The 18,089-nt window shown below is 29.3% G+C and overlaps 1 protein-coding gene across 1 annotated transcript; it reads right to left on the bottom strand.

Annotated features, from left to right (window-relative positions):
• Positions 1-7,256: 7,256 nt before the first annotated feature.
• LOC136983964 (innexin inx2-like) lies at positions 7,257-8,873 on the bottom strand. Its single transcript, XM_067280860.1, has one exon. The coding sequence runs from the start codon at positions 8,753-8,755 to the stop codon at positions 7,628-7,630; it is 1,128 nt and encodes a 375-aa protein (XP_067136961.1). The 5' UTR covers positions 8,756-8,873; the 3' UTR covers positions 7,257-7,627.
• Between the last annotated feature and the right edge of the window lie 9,216 nt (positions 8,874-18,089).

The raw sequence follows: 18,089 nt of genomic DNA, 5'->3' as shown, positions 1-18,089 counted from the left end.
AGCGAATAAATCTTGCTAACTATATAAAATCATTATTTTGTTTGAAATAATGCGATCTGGAAACAATTAATGATCATTTCCAGCATGAGCAATTAATTACCTGATTGCGTTGAAATTATATGCTGTGATTAGTTACAGTAACTTGTACTATGCTAAGATGAACTGACCTTTACAGCATATAGTTTTAACAAGATGTGGTAATTACTCATATTACAAAAAATTAATAAGTAATGTAATTTCTAGAAAAGAAATGAGATATTTCATTTTTTGAGTAGTAATAATAAAACAAATATATATATATAAGTAAAAAATTCATAAATCTTTCTATTTTAAAAATTAAATGAATCGTTTGTTTATTTATACCTATCTATTAGTTTATATTTATTTAAATAATAAAAATTATTTAAATAAATATGTAATGTAAAAGAGTATTACACAAAAATACAATGAGTAATGAAAACATCCTGTCTAACATATCACTAGTAAAAGGTAAATTTTTCCTTTTCTTAATATCCATTTATATAAATATATTGTTAAATTGAGTCATTGTTTAAATTTTTCAGTAATATTAATATATTATTTAATGCATTGGAAATGTGAAATTTCTTAATAATGATGGTCGTTAACAACAGAGAGCGTTAAAACCTTTGATCAGATTTGGTGTATAAGGGGGACTTCTAGTTACTCAGCTGCTATGTAAGAAAGATCATCTCTTTGGTCAACACGAATGGAGATGCCGTCGTCATCACTAACTTCGCTTAGCAGCGAAGTTGGTTTGGTTTTATTTGATTATGGCAACGCTACATATGGCCGATCTGCGAGAGTGGAATTCTCTCGGGAGGTCTTTATGGAAAATTGGCCCCTATTTAGGTGTTAATAAAGTTGTGATATTGTATAAATTTGAGTATGTTATTTTAGTTTTTCTGTCAGGTGCACGGCGTTACCTTACCCTCCTCTATGTAATGTCAATTTCAAATGTATAGGCCTACTTATTCATACTCTTTTCACGAAATAAGTCAGACAAAACATTTAATAATATTACTCGTAACTATCGATAATAAGTAATAATTGTCATTTAATTTCATTTGGATTAAAATTAAATAAATTATTTACTCAAATACAACATTTTTCTTCTTCCAGAAATTTCCTCATTAACGGTACATAAAAATGATTGTATAAAAACTTTTAGTGTTAGTTCTTTATATTCGCTATTTTTATTTTATTATTTTATTTTTTACACCTTTTGCCCCGTGGCATTGACAGACCTTTTATCTATACCCATCGCGAATTGGATAGACCCACAATAGGACGGCCGAATGGTGAGAGAAGGGAACCGGACATATTCAAACAGATCGTACACGAAAAATTTCTAGCTCGGATTCGATCCCGGTTCCCTCAGAGTGGTAGGCTTGCACCATCCGGCCATTTTTGTTCCTGAATACGGCCATTCTGTAATCGAATCGCTATTCGAGATACTTAAATTGGACATTTTATTATGTTTCGTAAGATTCTCATTGTAACCTACCCATTTATTTATTTCGAAAAATGAAATTGTACAAATTAAATTTAAATAAAAATGTTCTTCGACTTAATCATGTAATTAGGATCAATACTTATCTTTATATATGCATAATTCGCATTAATTATAGTGCAAATAGAAATTAAATAAAATTCAAAGAGGGTTTTAATCAGTTAATTATTGCAAATATAAGAATATTTATTATTCTTATCACTACAAAATTTGTGGATATATTTTGCAAAAATATAGGCCTAAATACATATTTTCTTTAATTAATTTCATGTGAATTATATTGAAATTATATTGAAATATTGAAATTATTTAATGCATTCTTTAATAATTCAACGTAACTGATTCTATCCTTGCCTTTCTTTTCACCAATAGCTTCTATCGGTATAAAATAGTTCATTATTCAAATTATTTAATTAAATATAAAATATTTTATAACCGAAAAATTGATTAAAATGAAATATATTTTATGGTCACATATTCAATTAATTTAACTAATGTCATTTAATTATTCACTTTTTATATGAATATAAAACAAATCGAAAGATATGCTTTATTTTTATTTACAGTATTTATCGAATGACATTATTATTATTATTATTATTGTGTTGGGTTAAGTGAGATATACTCGGTTAACACCGGTGGCTGTGTACTATGCCGGACCAAAGTCAAGGCATAGTAACCAAAACAGAAATTAAAGAAGTGTATTAGTGTGTGTGTCTGTATTCAGGAATTTTCTCACAATTTTATTTAGTGAGTGTTTCATGAAATATAAGTGAGAGCGTTTTAACTAAATCTATGTCTATGTTATCAGTGATGGATGAGGAAGTGTCTGTGGTATCATTAGTGGTAGTTGTTGTATGTGTGTTATTATCAATGCTTGTTGCTGGATTATCCTGACAGGTTACGTGATCTTCATTAATATTAGATGTTTCTGTCTGTTGATGTATTTGATCAGCAATCTGTTGTTTGATAAGTTCAAGTGTTGTTTGTGGGATAAGGTTGTTGTGTATAATTGTTCTTTTTTGATCAACAACCCTTTGTTCGGTGACAGTGAGGTGAGGATATTGTTGTGTGAATCTATGGTGTAGTTGTTGTCTGTATGCTGTCATGTTTGTTTCGAGTTTTGTGATGGTGTAGTAAGTACGGATGATAAACTCCTTTATTTCTATTGTCCATTTCATCAGTTGGCGTGGTTTTCCAGCCTTTGTGGTCCGTGGATGCATTGCCACAGAAACACCAAGGCTAGGTTGGTTCCTCACATCTGTTGAGCCTATTTTTCGAACGTGAGCTTCTGCCTAACCCAAGAACGCAAACCTTGTTAACCCGGGCGAAGTCCGAGCCGGTATCATACTTAGATCTGGTTACTACCATGATAAATATCTCCACAGAATGTGGGTTATTATTATTATTACAGTTTTAAAATAATTGCTTTATATCTTAATGTTGTTAATCTGTTTTCTTCGCTACAAAATTATCAAAGTTACGAATAACTTGTACAGTATTTAATTTCTTGATTTAATGAGGTATTAATAATAAGAAAAATCAGATAAGAAGAAAAGTGTTTTATATTAAAATATTAATTTAAACGTAACCAAGCATAAATAGCTTTTATACAATAGATACTAAAGGAATGCTCTTACTAATAATAATTATATTTTCTGCAAAAAGTCACGATTATATTATTATAACTTTCACAAAAGAAAAGAAACGTTAATACTAAAAATAGGAATACTGTATTTATTCAGTTTCAGTTTTTATTTCGTAGCTTTCGTCAAATTCTTTACATTATGATGATAACAACATCCTTATATTCAAAGATAAATGAAACACTGTTTTGTATTTCATTAAGCATTTCCGCTTAATTCTAAACTAAAAATTTATATGATTTATATCGAATATTTCTTTACATTATCAGTTAGGAAATAACTATCGTAATTTATTGACGCAGATATATTACATTACACGAATAAATTGCAGTTTAAATTTCGAACTTATAAGATTTCGGTTTATCACCTATCTTTTTCAATCATTATTTCGATTTATCACCTGAACATTTTCCTTCAATCAATTTCTATACATTTATTCCAATTAAAGCATATATTCGTTTCATTTCTTAAAATATCGTTATTCGAAATCTAAAACTTCGGCATGCGTAAACATTTTTAAAGATAAGTATGCTTATTTATGGCACACAGATTTAGACTCCTGGTCTAGACCGTGATTTGCTTCAGACATGGTATCGGTCCATAAAGGCTGTCGTTTTTTATTTATAAATCCTTACTATACTTATCTACTATAATGTTATTTCAATAAAAATGTGGTTAGGAAATTTAAAAATATTTAATTTCCTCTGTAAAAATCACATTTCATCTACCTGAGAAAATCGCTTCGACATATTACAAAAAAAAAAAAAAAAAAAAAATTTCCAGAAACTAGTTGAGTAACTTTCCAGGCTGAGTAACAATTTAAACTTGTGTGTGGCGGCATCTGTTATGATATTTCATTAAAAACATTTTATATTATTAATTATTATAAAATGACAAGATGATTTATAAAAAGATTAAATTCCAATAACGAGTAAACTTTTCATTAAATCAGTCTCGAAATACTACATATGATCTCTTTCTATCTCCTCATCCCCTCGACCTTTAACCACCAAAATTTAATAGCATCAATTCCCCTAATACACAAATCTCCCTGCAATATTTCAGAAATTTTCAACAAAAAGCACAGTGAATTATTAAGCTTCGAACAGGGTAAACATAATCGTGTCCCTCCCAAACACAAACAACGAAACATCCATACATACAGAGGGAAAAATCTCCCAAATTTTTTTGCATTTCTGAACGTCAAAGTCAAAAACTGTAAGAATCTTGGCGAAACATTTTTGTAAATCATACACTATAAATTTAATTAAAGATTTTAAAATTAATGAAAGTTAGACATATTTTAAATACCAGAAAAATAATCTGATTATATATTTAATCAGTAGTGGATTAAAAAAACTACCGCTCATAATCTCTGAAATATGTGACGTCCCTATATAAATTTATTTAAGACTAAATAAGAATTATAAAATAAATTAAAAATCATTAAGCATTTTGCGACGATGATAAATACGCATATTCGAAAGTACTGTAGAATACATGCAAATTAAATATTTTATTTTAAACGTTCAGAAAAAATTGCTGTTTCATATTTTCTGCCAAGGCAAGGGCCTTGTCGGCCTAGGCCATAATCCGCCACTATACTTAATGTATTAATAATTTTAAATAGTAAGATAGAAGAATTAATAACTAAACAAAAGAATTTCTAATCATTTTTTATAAGTGATAAATGTACTTTTATCATAAAGGAAGTTCAGTTTTCCTTTCTAAGAATTTTTCTGCTTCTATCGGGAATTCTATTTTTACAATATTCAATTTTACTTTTATATTTCTATTACTGTATTTTAAATATTCTTCTTTCGTATGATTACATCTTATTTTTAATTTTAACCAATAAATTTTTATATGGGTATGGTTAAAGAACGGTCGTAATTCTTTATATTGCAAGCTTGTAAATATAAATCGTAAATTGAGTTTAAGGCATATTTTTCTTTTATAAAACTGGTAGAAATGTAATAAAAATATGATTAAATACTTGAATAAGAACGTAATTTAGTCTGTACAATTGTTAAGTAACTTTTGGTTAATCTACAATATTAAAATAAGTTATTTAAAGAAGAGAAATAATAAAATATTTCGGATATTTATTCATTTTACACATAATAAATTACTATATTAATTTAACGAAATCATTTTTAAAATTACAAAAATAATAGTAAAATTTTTAAGTTAATAAAAATTTGCTCATAATCATTTTTGCATAATTTCAAAGCATGCTAGGTGAGACAATTTAAATAATATTTTAAAAATATATTTTGTAAAAATTTAATAAAGTAAAGAAGAATTATCTCAATATATAACCGCTGAAACACCTTAATTTTCTAGGAATTATTACATCCACATTCTCTCCTGGGGAGATGTCCAGTTGTTGGAGTGTTGGCGAATGATGTGAAGAAGAATGAAAGTGATAATAGCAAAGACTGCGTATTACCAAAGTATTGTTAACAAAGGAATATAGGGGAAAATGATTTTAATATAAAAGTAGTTAAAAACAGTTGAAATATTGAAAGTTATCGTATAGTTACCAGTATATCAAAAAATGTCTGTGCTTTACGGAGGAAAACCCGCCGAGGAGAGAAATATTGTAATTTTCGAAATACATCTGGGTAAAATAAAGATGCTGAATGGCTAGTAATTACGGGGTGTGGATGTGATAATTTCCAGGAAATTAAAAATGTTTTAAACGATTACATATTGAGATTAAAGAAACTGAATAGAAGCGAAGTAGACTATAAATTACGGACTATAAAAATTATGTTAAAACTGGTTATGACTTAATACAATTACAGTATAACATTAACAATTACGGCAGATCAAAAATTCATTATTAAAACTTTTCGGTACTTTTAGTAGTCATTATTTAAGAATTATTAAATACTAGCAGATGAGCCTGGCGTTGCTCGGGCAAAAAGTAACAACAGCAAAGACTAAGCTTATTAGATTATAGCCGACCTTACCCGTTTTCATCGGGTGCAAGAATTAGGTCCCTCCTCTTCCGAGGCTACTTAGAGAGTTTTTAGATGGGCCTAAAAATATGTTCGATTTCCGCAAAACCGAATCTAAAATAGTACAGTAGAATCAGAGTTCAAACCCTCTCCCTCTACCCGCGGGGAGAATTTCGAAAAATCGCTTCTTAGTGTACATTCTCATGACATGTCCTAACTGAGCGGCCGGATGGCCGAGCGGTCAAGGTTAGCAGCCTGCCGCCCTGGGGGACCCGGGATCAAATCCGGACGGGTCGAAAAACCCCCCAGGAATTTTTCGGGGGGGGTGGTCCGTCCGGATATGTCGTCCCTCACCACCCGGCCGCCCCATTGTGGGCCTGGCCGAACCCATAATGGACTTGCTATAAGAAGCCCTCTTAATGCCCACAGGGCGGAAAGAGTTACAAAAAAAAACAAAAAAAGACATCCTAACTGTGTACCAAATTTCAACTTTCAACTCCTAACCGTCTGGGCTCTGCGCTTATTATTATTATCATCAACCCATCTCTATTATATGCGTATATAGATTAGAAATAAGAAAATAATAAAAAGGTTTTATTTAAAAAAATAAATTTAAAGAATATAAAAAAGTATAAATATGTAAAAAAAATTAATTTCTAAACTATTAACTTGAAGGAAATTGAACAGGTGCTATAAGAAATTTAGAAAAACTGAAGATAAAACAAATTACACTATTTACAAAAATAATTTAAAATATTTATAAATTTCAGAACAAATTTTGAAACTTACACTAAAATAAAAGACAAAATATCCTTATCAAAAGTGCTATTTATTAAAACAGTTTAACTGTTTTGACTAGATTACATTGCTATTTTATCAAAACAACAATGCAAGATGCTATTACAAATATCAATAAAAAATTGATGAGAAAATATATTAATAATTTATTATATAGTTTAAAATTATGCAAAAAAAAATACTTTTAAATGAAATTTATATTTAATAATTAAGTAAATTTATTATATAAAACTTTATTCTTCAATAATTATTTAAATACTAAATTATTATACAGTTTTTAAGTATATTTTTTTACATTATGTAAAATTGGAATGATTTATTTAATATAGAAACAAACAGTTTTATATAACAAACAGTTGACTAAAGTAAATACAGTATATCACTTTTTTATTAAGAATATAATTTTGATTGTTAGACCGTATATTATCAGTTATCTATAAAATTACAATCATAAAATACACATTTTGGCAAACAATATAAATATAATTATTTAAAATATGTAATTTTACATCATTTAAGTATACAGCTTATTCCATCTTTGATGTTTGGCAGTGTAGCTGGACTTGACAGATTTTAAATATCAATTAATACTGGCAAAAATTGACTATTATACTATACAGTTAATACCAGATTAAATTATACAATTTTATATTTGGCACATTAAAATTATTTCAAACTTCTACAAATTAAGGAAATTTCATTTTTTCACCATTTCCTTTCTCCAGCAATTTTTCATTACCATCTGTTTGAAATTCTTTGGCTAATGTTTCAATTAGATCTCTAAAATGATATCTTTCTAAATTTTTTGATAACAAATTAAGTAAAAACCAATCGCCAAAATTACAGAATTGAAGTACAGATAAGAGACTATGTCTATCGACAAATTTACATTTAAAACTAAGAGAAATATATCTCGCTTGCCATGACATCATAGTAATAAAGCGATAAACCAAATGGATAGCTGTTAAAGTAGTCAATATTATTAACCAAAACCATAAAAATACATAGATTTTCTCATTAATAACATTAAGAGGAAGGATGCACATTACATCATTATCTTCAATGCTTCCACCAGATCCTATTGAGTGAAAAAGACATTTAGCCATTTTTGGAAAAAGAATCATCATAGGATTTGTACCATCTAAAGGATCATCCGGATAAACATTTGTATGTTCTAAGATTTCAGTACCATATTTTAAGAATGCATGCCCGAGAAACTTATCAATTAAAAATAGTTGTCCAACAGTGTTGACAAAATTCAAAGTTTCACAAATAACAAAATAAATAACATAGAAGGAATGTAAACCACGAGTATCTTTTAAATATTTTACTAAGCGATTTTTGTTGTCTTCTTTAGTTTCTTCGCTGAGAATTGGTTTATCTAATTCTAAAATGATAGCTTTTATCTTCCCACCTTCCCATATTTTCCATACGTAATGAGGTATAAAAAACAGAAGAGCTTGAAGAAATAATACAAAACATACCCATTGATAATACTTATGATACACTTTTTCCTTTTTCTTCCTTAAAGAGTTCTCAATTCCTGGATAAGGTACTTCTGGATATGTTTTATGAAAGGCTTCCGGTAAGGAATATGTATAATGAATCCAGCAAAAAGTTTCCAGAGCTTCTTGTCGAACGTTTCCCTTTAAACATTTAATGGGATCGCCAAAAAATTGGTAACAGGTCACTGTTATACAAAAACATAACAAAACTCCAACAGTGAACTTGTAATGAAGACGAAATACATTATTATCCACGCAAATTGGCTTTAATTTCAATAAAGAAGCCAAAGACTGAAATAATGTTATCATCTTGAAAGGTAGACTCAAAATGAAAAACGATAAACACGTAAATACTTTACAATTTCATTTCGTATGACATCCATTACACGATTGGTTGCTTCGAATGACGTTTGAAAACTTTTATGACGTCGTACAGGTTTTCGGAACGTTAACAATACGATAACTTTTTTTTTTTTTTAATTTAGTGTTCATGGCGCGTCATACAAAAAAGCATAAACAAAATTAATAATCACAAGAAAGAATAAAAATAAAATTTATTTAGATAAAAATACTGCATTTATGCAGATGACGAACGTGCTACTTTAAATAATGATATTATTATAATAATCTCATTCTTTTTTAAATATTAATTAATTATAAACATGTTCATCTAATATCAAAAAGTGCATCGTAACTTTTATAAAATAATTTAAAGTTTTTATTCTATTTAAAACTGTTAAAATTTTAAATATTTTTATATATAAAAACAAAAAAAAATTCTTATATACAAAATCCAACAAAAAATATACCTATAAATGAATAAATAATAAAAATAATTCATAAAAAAGGTCAATTGAATATAATTCATTGCGAAAATTTTAGTATAATTAATTTAGTAGAATTTGAAGGCGGAAATTATGTCATTAAAAAAGTCTTATAGTTCCAGCAACAGCTCATTAACCTAAATTTTGATTTCAACCAAAATTTATTAAAGATTTCACTTATTTTTTAAATTAAAAAATTGATTAATTTAATTATAATTTAATTAAAAAGTTTTTCTTTATCATTAACAACAATCAGCTATTCCTTATAAGGAGGAAAAAAGTATAGACGTCACGTTTCTGACGTCAACAGGAACTTACGTAAATATTGCAATAATTGTAGTTAAATAACTAAATGGTCGTACCCATTAAACTTAATACTTAAGATGATTAATCATTAACTCTTAAATTATTTGTTTAATTACTATAGTAGTAATTGTAATTAAAAGTTTCTCAGAATGTATCAAAATTATATTCATATTTTGTGTTTTTACATAGTCTTGGAGGATAGTTTATCACTTCCGTTTTTCTTCTTGCTTTTCCTGTTTCGCTGTACTACTTTTGTCTTGCCAAAGCATACTATCATTATATGTATTTCTAAGTAATTTACTGCACAAAGTTGCTTGCAGTTTACCAATGTATGCGCAACATTAAAACGTTTCTTGAAACTGTTTTATAATTAACATTTTTTCAAATTAATTTACTGATTTAATTTAATAATAATTTTTAATAACTTATTTAAATCACTTATAACTAATTTGTAAATTAAAAAAACTACAACAAATCACCTATAGAACACTACGCAGAGATTATCAAAATAAATAAATAAATAAATAAAAAGTTAAGTTATTAAACGATAGGTCCTAAGCCACTGTTTGTATTTAGAATATATTATAAAAATTTCTTGAACATTTCACTTATTTTTTATTAAAAATGATTAATTTAATTAAAGTTTTTCCTTAGAGTTACAAGTTAGCAAGTTATCATTCACCTTTAACACGTGAACACTTATTGGTTAACGTTCAACTCATAATTCTTGGTTGTGAATATGGTTAAAAAGAAATCAAAGATCAAGTATAAATACAAGCTCTACATTTAATAACTTTATTTTACTCTATTCTTACAAAATATTCTGCTTAATAACATTCCTATATTACTATAAAATGCTCCTCCATATTTATCTCATTTGGATGAAAGTTAATATCACCCAGCAAAACCAAATAAACTAAGAAGAAAAAGTAACCTACTTAAAATGTAGGTCACATTGTGTGATATATAATAATTATGTTAATATTATTATTTATTTAATTTTAATTGCTTAAAAATTTATATTATACTTTAGTAAGGGAAACTGCAATTGAAGAGATTTCTTGGTGAACATTTCATTTCACTTAATTATTGTATATTATCGTATATATATTAGAGTACTTTATAGTAAAATATATATCAGTTAATTGATATTTCTTAGGAAAAATAAAGAAATATATCTGATTTAGCATATTTTTTAAAAAAAAGACTATATGTTTTTTACTTACTAATATCAAACTATATCGTTCGGTCAATTTAACAAGATATATTAATTTTTCTTTTGTAATTATAATTTTTGTTCCTACTAAAGGTACAATGTTTGATGAAATATTTTTCTTTTAACTAAAGGAATTATGTTTTACGTCAAGTTTGAAAGTTAAAAAGTTTAATTTTTAATAAGTTAAATAAATATTTGGCAAGTAAATATATTCAGAAAAAAATAACAAGAAATTTAAATAATGTAAGAAAATAAATTATTATGATTTTTAAATTATACGTCATAAATTTTCTAAAACTTTACAAATATTTATTATATTCTCTAAAGTTGTGTCAATATTAAACTGTTTTTATTACATTCAATCTCAATTCACGCAAATTTCGTTTACGCGAGTGTACCCAAATTGAAATGTACATGATTCAAGGTTTGATTTATTTTTCACGTTATTGGAATTCAAATATGCATAAAATACACTTTATGAGGTTATTTATCGTAGTGGAAACATAAAAAAGGAGTTTTCATGACTCACTTATTTCACCACGACAGAAATGCAAATACACTTACAATACACTAGATCTATTCTTAGTTCTGGTATTCATCTATTTTTTCTTTTCATTTTTGACTCTTAAAAAATTTTGCCGGCCCAAAATGGGAGCCGCACTAAATACTTTTTCTCCATGGCCATCATGGGTTCAATCAGACCCATAGAAGGGGCGGCCGAGTAGTGAGGGACGGGCTCGATATAATCCACTACTTAACATTCCAGAATTGCTCGTCCAGATTCTACCCAAGTTTTTCCAGTGGAATAAACTAACGTTTCTATTTTACACTTTGGTATTTAATGGTAAAAAATTAATTTAATTTGTCTTATTCATTTTATTCGGAGAGGAAGGTGGGCAAGTTGACGAATGTTTAATAAGTTAACAGCGAGGTTGAGGCCGAAGTTTTAAACGCGAAAACGTGTACTGTACGTCGGACATTCGGCGCCGCTTTCCTGTACGCCTAGAAGTTTGACAATGGTGTTTGGAAAGTCAGTGGAATCATGTTCGACATTCCGAACGCCATTGTCAAACTTCTCGGCTTACAGGAAAGCGGCGCTGAACGTCCGACGTACAGTACACGTTTTCGCGTTTAAAACTTCGGCCTCAACCTCGCTAATATTAGGCGTACTAACCTGTACTTTAAATGTTTGCTTACATAATGGGGCTGACAAAGGTTAAGTTCTAAAAATTTTTACTTTAGTTTTATCGTCTTTAAAAATATTACTTTTTCATCATATTACTTTATTAGAGGGGTAAGATGACGACAATATAGGGAAAAGTGGGCAAGTTGACATAAGATTTAAAAAATACAGATAAATGAAATTTTTATACTTTTGTAATAATACTCCAGTTATTCTGTATGCTTCTTTTATTTAAAACGATAAAATTAGAACAAAAGAAGCAAAATACAAAGAGGACATTCAATCTATTGAAGTAAATCTCGAATAAATTTTCCTATATTTTCATAGCTGCAACGTACTGCAACTCATGCATGCTACCAACTTTTGTATTTACAACACTGAATCCACTCCTCCTCTAGAAGACTTGCAATATTAGATTTTGTAAGATGTTACTCTTGATTACCTAGCAATAAATCCCTGCTGAGCCATGTTGATGATTAACATGCTCAGTTACCTTACTCCGTGTTTATAAATGAAATGATTTTATTGCTACAGAGTTACTACGTGCTACTTACGTTCAAGTAAATAGTATATAGAGAAATTTCGCATCAAAATGAAAACAAATAATACCTAATCTAACGCTGCAAAAATTATTGCGCTACGGTATATATAGCGTAGTTATGGAAAACTGTTCCACATGAAAAAGTTTTTTAGTGACTGAAAATCAAGCTTTTCAGCTTTATATTGTACATATAAGAAACCAACCATTCATTGTTAGGCTGGATCTGTTAATGCAACTTCATGTTTGCACCAGAAATACGCTTCCATTTATCTCTAGATTAGCTTAAGAATGTGGTTCGTCATCTTGCCCCGTTCGTTAACTTGTCTCATATTTCCTTATAATTTATGGCTTTTGGAAAGAAGTTTTCTCATGTCTGTAATTTGCGCGAGCCCTGTTCATCTCTCTTGGAACATGTGTAACTAATAAATACTATATATATATAGGGGGAAAGAGAAGGATTACTGATTACGGTTAGATTTATTTTCAGGATGTAGATATATTTTTTTCAATGCCTCTCAAATTTTTATATTCAACGCCACATATACTGTAGCCTCGAAAAAAATATATAATGAACACAATGACTTAAAATTTGTCAATTTGTCGTGATTTTTTTCTCGCTTTTGACATAAAAAGCTAGATTCTGGTACTAAAAATATACTGATTTGCTAGAAATATTCATACTTGACTTAAGGAATTATTTTCATTTAATTGTAAATTTTATCTATAGTTTTGTAAAGAAATTTAACGAATTTATATAAAGAAACGTAGCTATGTTTCTTTTTTTAGAGGAAAGAGTAGCAACACGTGTTTCTTAGAAGCTCTGTTCATGAAATAGAGTAGCCTCTGCGATGAGTAATAACATATGATAAGACGTCATGTAAAGTGACGACACAGTACTTTGAATTATACTAATTATATTAATTTTTTATGGTTCCTCCAGGAAATGAAATAGATAATATATTTTAATGATATTTATTTCCGAGGATAATATAGAGTAATTTTAAATCTTGATACGGAAAATATAAGTACTTAATTATTTTAAAAATTTAAGTATTGGATTAAATTACACTTATTCTCAATTATTAATAATTGTATCATAAAAATTATATTCTATATTGATATAAAAATGATGAGAGTAATTAACCTGAAAAATAATATTTATATAATTATAATTTCTAATAACATAAATTGAAAAGAACATAATAAAGAACAAGAAAAGAACATAAGAACATGTATTATAATTGTTAAAAATATTTTTAACTAATTAAATATAATTCTGTTTTTACATGCTAGATATGTTCCAGAAGGATATATATATAAAATGAAGTGATACATTTAATTAGGGACATTCTTCAAAAATTTCTAATTGGAACCAAAACAACAACATGGAGGTGAATAATGCAAAACAAAACCCATCCCTACTCTCAAAATTAAGCTTTTTGCCATTTTATAATCATTAAAAATATTATATAAAAAGTTTTAAAAATAAAATATCATAACAGATGGCGCTACACACGCAGTAAAAATGTTGCAGGGAAAGTTAAGCAACTCGTTGCTGATATTCTTGAAATGATGATTCGACATTATTGAAAAGCAACAGTGAATATAATGAAAATGTACATATTAGAAACACTTTCTTAATAAAGTAAATTCATCAAACTAGCGCAAAAATAAATTTGAGAATAAAAAGATGAAGAACTTTTCTTTCCAGTCAGCAGATATTAATTTAAGAAGAATTTTCATAGCATTTTTCCTGGGTTCGGTCTTGCTCACAATGAGACAGCCGAGCAGTGAGGAACTGAACCCAACACATTTGGATCAAACCACTACTGAAAATTTCTAAGGTTTTGATTTGTTTTGTTTGTTTATTAAGTTACGGCAACACAACACTTGGCAATCTGCCTAGGGGAATGCCTTCTGGGGGTATTTTTTAAGAATAACTGGCCCATATTTAGGCGTTACAGACGTGGAGAAAACCCGAAAACCCGTGGCCAGCGGGTCCTAGCGAGACGCGAACGCACGACAGAACTCCCACAGCCGATTGCAGAGATATAGTTTACGTTAAAAGACGTTTAACAGCCGAACGGCGTTCAGGCGTTGGCTGGCTGAACCGCGGTTTAAAATGCGTTGCAAAGACGACGGTCGTCTGTTTCTGAACGCCATCTAAATGAACCTCGGAAAGCGTTGGCTATTACTTTCTTCGCTGTTACTCCCCTCTCTCATGAGTCGTTTAACCAATCAGGTCATTCGTTTAGGACGTCAGAAAAATGGCGACGAACAACGTGTTCAAATCATGCCGGAAATTTTCCGAAGAAAAAGTGTCCTCGCAGAAATTATAAAAAATTATCCTGCAGTTGAAGAGAAAGGTTATAACAATCGTATTCTGGGGATGAAAAAACCGCATGGGAGATGATACAGAACGAATTTTTTTCGTCGTTTCCTTGTCGGTCTGCTCGCAGTAAGACCTTATTCTTATTCGTTAAAGAAGACGTCATTCTTATTATAAACGTCTCTATCACTATACAAAAAAATTTTTAAATATATTTAATGGTAGTTTGATAGATTCCTGCATACAGTGGAGACGTGAACTCCGATAAGATCACAGGCTACCCTCTGGAAGCGTCCGGTGGCATAAAATCGTAATGTCGTTAACAACTGTTGTTCAGTAGTTAATGACAATCCTCTTCTATCTAGAGGCTTAATTTCGTCGTCAATACGATTTAAAATATGAACAAATCCACATTTAGAAAATCTATACCGAATTCGAAATTCGTTCTCGGAATAGATTTATAAAGGATCATTCCGATCTTGTATTACCCTTTCTCTCTTCGTAATTGTCGCGATAAATAATTTCTCGTTTACAAGATTTATTAAATGAACAATATCCATTGTAACATAAACTTTGCGACCAACAATGGTGATTTCTACTGAAATAAAGTGATGTCTAAACCTACTATCGAGAGAGTCTAGACAATATGTCAAATAACTGGTTTCTAATCGCTGTTTAAACTGTGGCAAGCGAGAAACTCCGTCTCTGCAATTAAATTTTTTTCTGAACCGCGGTCTACACGATCTCTAAATTGCCGTCGGCATTTAAACGTTGTCTCTGCAATCGGCTACCAGCAATGTTTCCTCTAAGCTGCGCGGCCGCGCATTGCTCAAATTGTTGCCGCGCACGAGAATTTATGTGCCGCGCAAGCGAGCATGCACATGATTTGAAATGTTGTTCACTTATTTCTCACTCTGTCTGCAACATGATTATTGCTACGTATATTTCGATTAAATACATTAAATTATTGACAAAAGATATTTTGTAAGGAAGTATGTTTTAAAATGAATTTTAATCTCTACTTTATAATTAATTATTTTAGTTTTTATAGGAAAAAATAAGATTTTATATACATATGCTAAGCAAAAAAATTTTTTTTGCTCACAGAAGTAAATGTTCCGCTCATCTACAAAAAAAAAAAATTAGAGGGAACATTGACTGCCAGTATTCAGAAAACGGAACCGCGAGTGAGCCTGGTTTTGATTCAGTCTGGGCCATCTAAAAGAGCAGGAGACTCCTTAATCAAGCGTTTTGAATCTTTTTCTAATAGCAACACTTCTAACTTTATATATTTTTTTTTTTTTTTGAAGCATCCTTACGTTTTTATCAATGAAGAATTATTGAACTTTTCGTACTTTTGGAAATGAGTTATACGTGGCCGGATGGCCGAGCGGTCGAGGTTAGCAGCCTGCCGCCCTGGGGACCTGGGATCGAATCCGGACGGGTCGAAAAATCCCCAGGAATTTTTCGGGGGGTGGTGCATTCGGATATGTCGATACTCGTCTCTCACCACCCGGCCGCCCCATTGTGGGCCTGGCCGAACCCATAATGGGCTTGCTATAAGAGGCCCTCTTAGTGCCCACAGGGCGGAAAGAGTTAAAAAAAAATAAGTTATACGTAAGAAGTATTATGGCGTTGTTTAGCAGTATATTTTGTGGCATCTCCAAAGTGTCGTTGTGGTACCGTAATGTCCCGTGGCACGGTGGTTGAAAACCACTGCCTTAACCAGCATATTTTATTTCTTTGTAAGATCTCCTTTGTTATTCTTTAATTTTATATCTGTAGTACTATACTATAATGTACAAGAAATTACTATACCCAAACAATACCTTTTAGTAAAATAAAACTGTCAACCAATACAAACAAAATCAAAGTAAAAACGAAAATAAATATGTGCATATATAATATTATAAAGTTTAAATAGAAAAACATTAGCATAAAGATATGTTCAACTTCAACAAAATACGATCTCTTTTTACAAAGGTGTCTAAAAGTTGTAAAATCCAGGTGGAGCGTGTCGTCGAGCTCATTCATCTAGTGAACATTACGAATAAAAAAGGAACTTTATGTAATGCTTAGTCGATACTTTTGAATTTATGTACTGTACACGACCGATTACGGAATAACGAGAAATGCTGAGGATTAGCTGATTTGTTGGGATTCATTCGCAAGTTGTACGATTGAAACAGAAAGACTATATAAATAAATTTGACGCAGCGAGTTACTCGTATAATTATTGTTAATTAGTTTCATGTTATCACTCCTTATCAGCATAAGTTATTACCATTAAGTTAAGATTAGCGAGGTACCTACAGTATTGATATAAGCCGTAAAAAAAGGGGTCCAACTACGGATCTTTTCTGAATTTCACAGAATGGTGAGAAATCTAAAAAAGTATAATCATTAATTTTAACTTTGTAAGTATACATAACAGCAAATAATTATTGAACTAGCTTCTTCCGTAGTTCTATCTCTTATATAGTCCATCTTCAAATACTTTTTCCAATATCTTCCTTCTTTTTAGTATGAAGAAATTCTGTAAAAATAAACTAAAAATTAGAAAAAATATATATTTTTTTCCAATTTCTTCATATATATATATATATATATTGGTTTTTCTTTTACTGAAAGATTATATCAAGACAAACTGACGAAATAAGTTTTAGGATAAAACTCAAAATATTCTTTTTTAAATGAAGACAAAAGATTTCAGGATCAATTTCATAAGTAATACTCGGAGTCAGAATCCTGAAAGTTTTTCTGTACTTTATAATGAATGACATAAATTGTACTACGACTTGTTTTCATGTAAAAGTGTATTTTCTGCATTAAATAGAAAGATATACAATATTATTTGATAAATTTAAAACAAATAATTAATTATATTATGTAATATATATATATATTTTACATAATATAATTCTTAAAATGAAATATATATATATATATTTCATTTTAAGCTTTTTTCTCCCTCTTTTAATAGGATCTTTACCCATACCAGTTGGGGGCCCGACATATCTGGAACATTGGATTCCTCATAGAGATAAGCTCACGGCTTTGTCGCCTCTCCCATCCGGTTGCCAATTATGTAATATTAAACTGAAATTAATCGAAAAAATTATAAACGAATTTCATAGAAGTGTATAAAATAAAGTTATATTAGAATTGTATTTAGTATTATTTCTAAAAAATATAAACATTTAGTCTAAAAAATTGACAAATTTATTCATAGATATTGAGCACT

This window comes from Centruroides vittatus, unplaced genomic scaffold (assembly GCF_030686945.1).
Source record: "Centruroides vittatus isolate TY-2023 unplaced genomic scaffold, ASM3068694v2 contig_9, whole genome shotgun sequence".
Lineage (NCBI taxonomy): Eukaryota > Metazoa > Arthropoda > Arachnida > Scorpiones > Buthidae > Centruroides > Centruroides vittatus.
This window is presented reverse-complemented; position numbering and strand designations above follow the sequence as displayed.

Bases quoted from the DNA above. Each gene is read 5' to 3' on its own strand.
- LOC136983964 (XM_067280860.1), bottom strand. From the start codon at position 8,755: ATGATAACATTATTTCAGTCTTTGGCTTCTTTATTGAAATTAAAGCCA.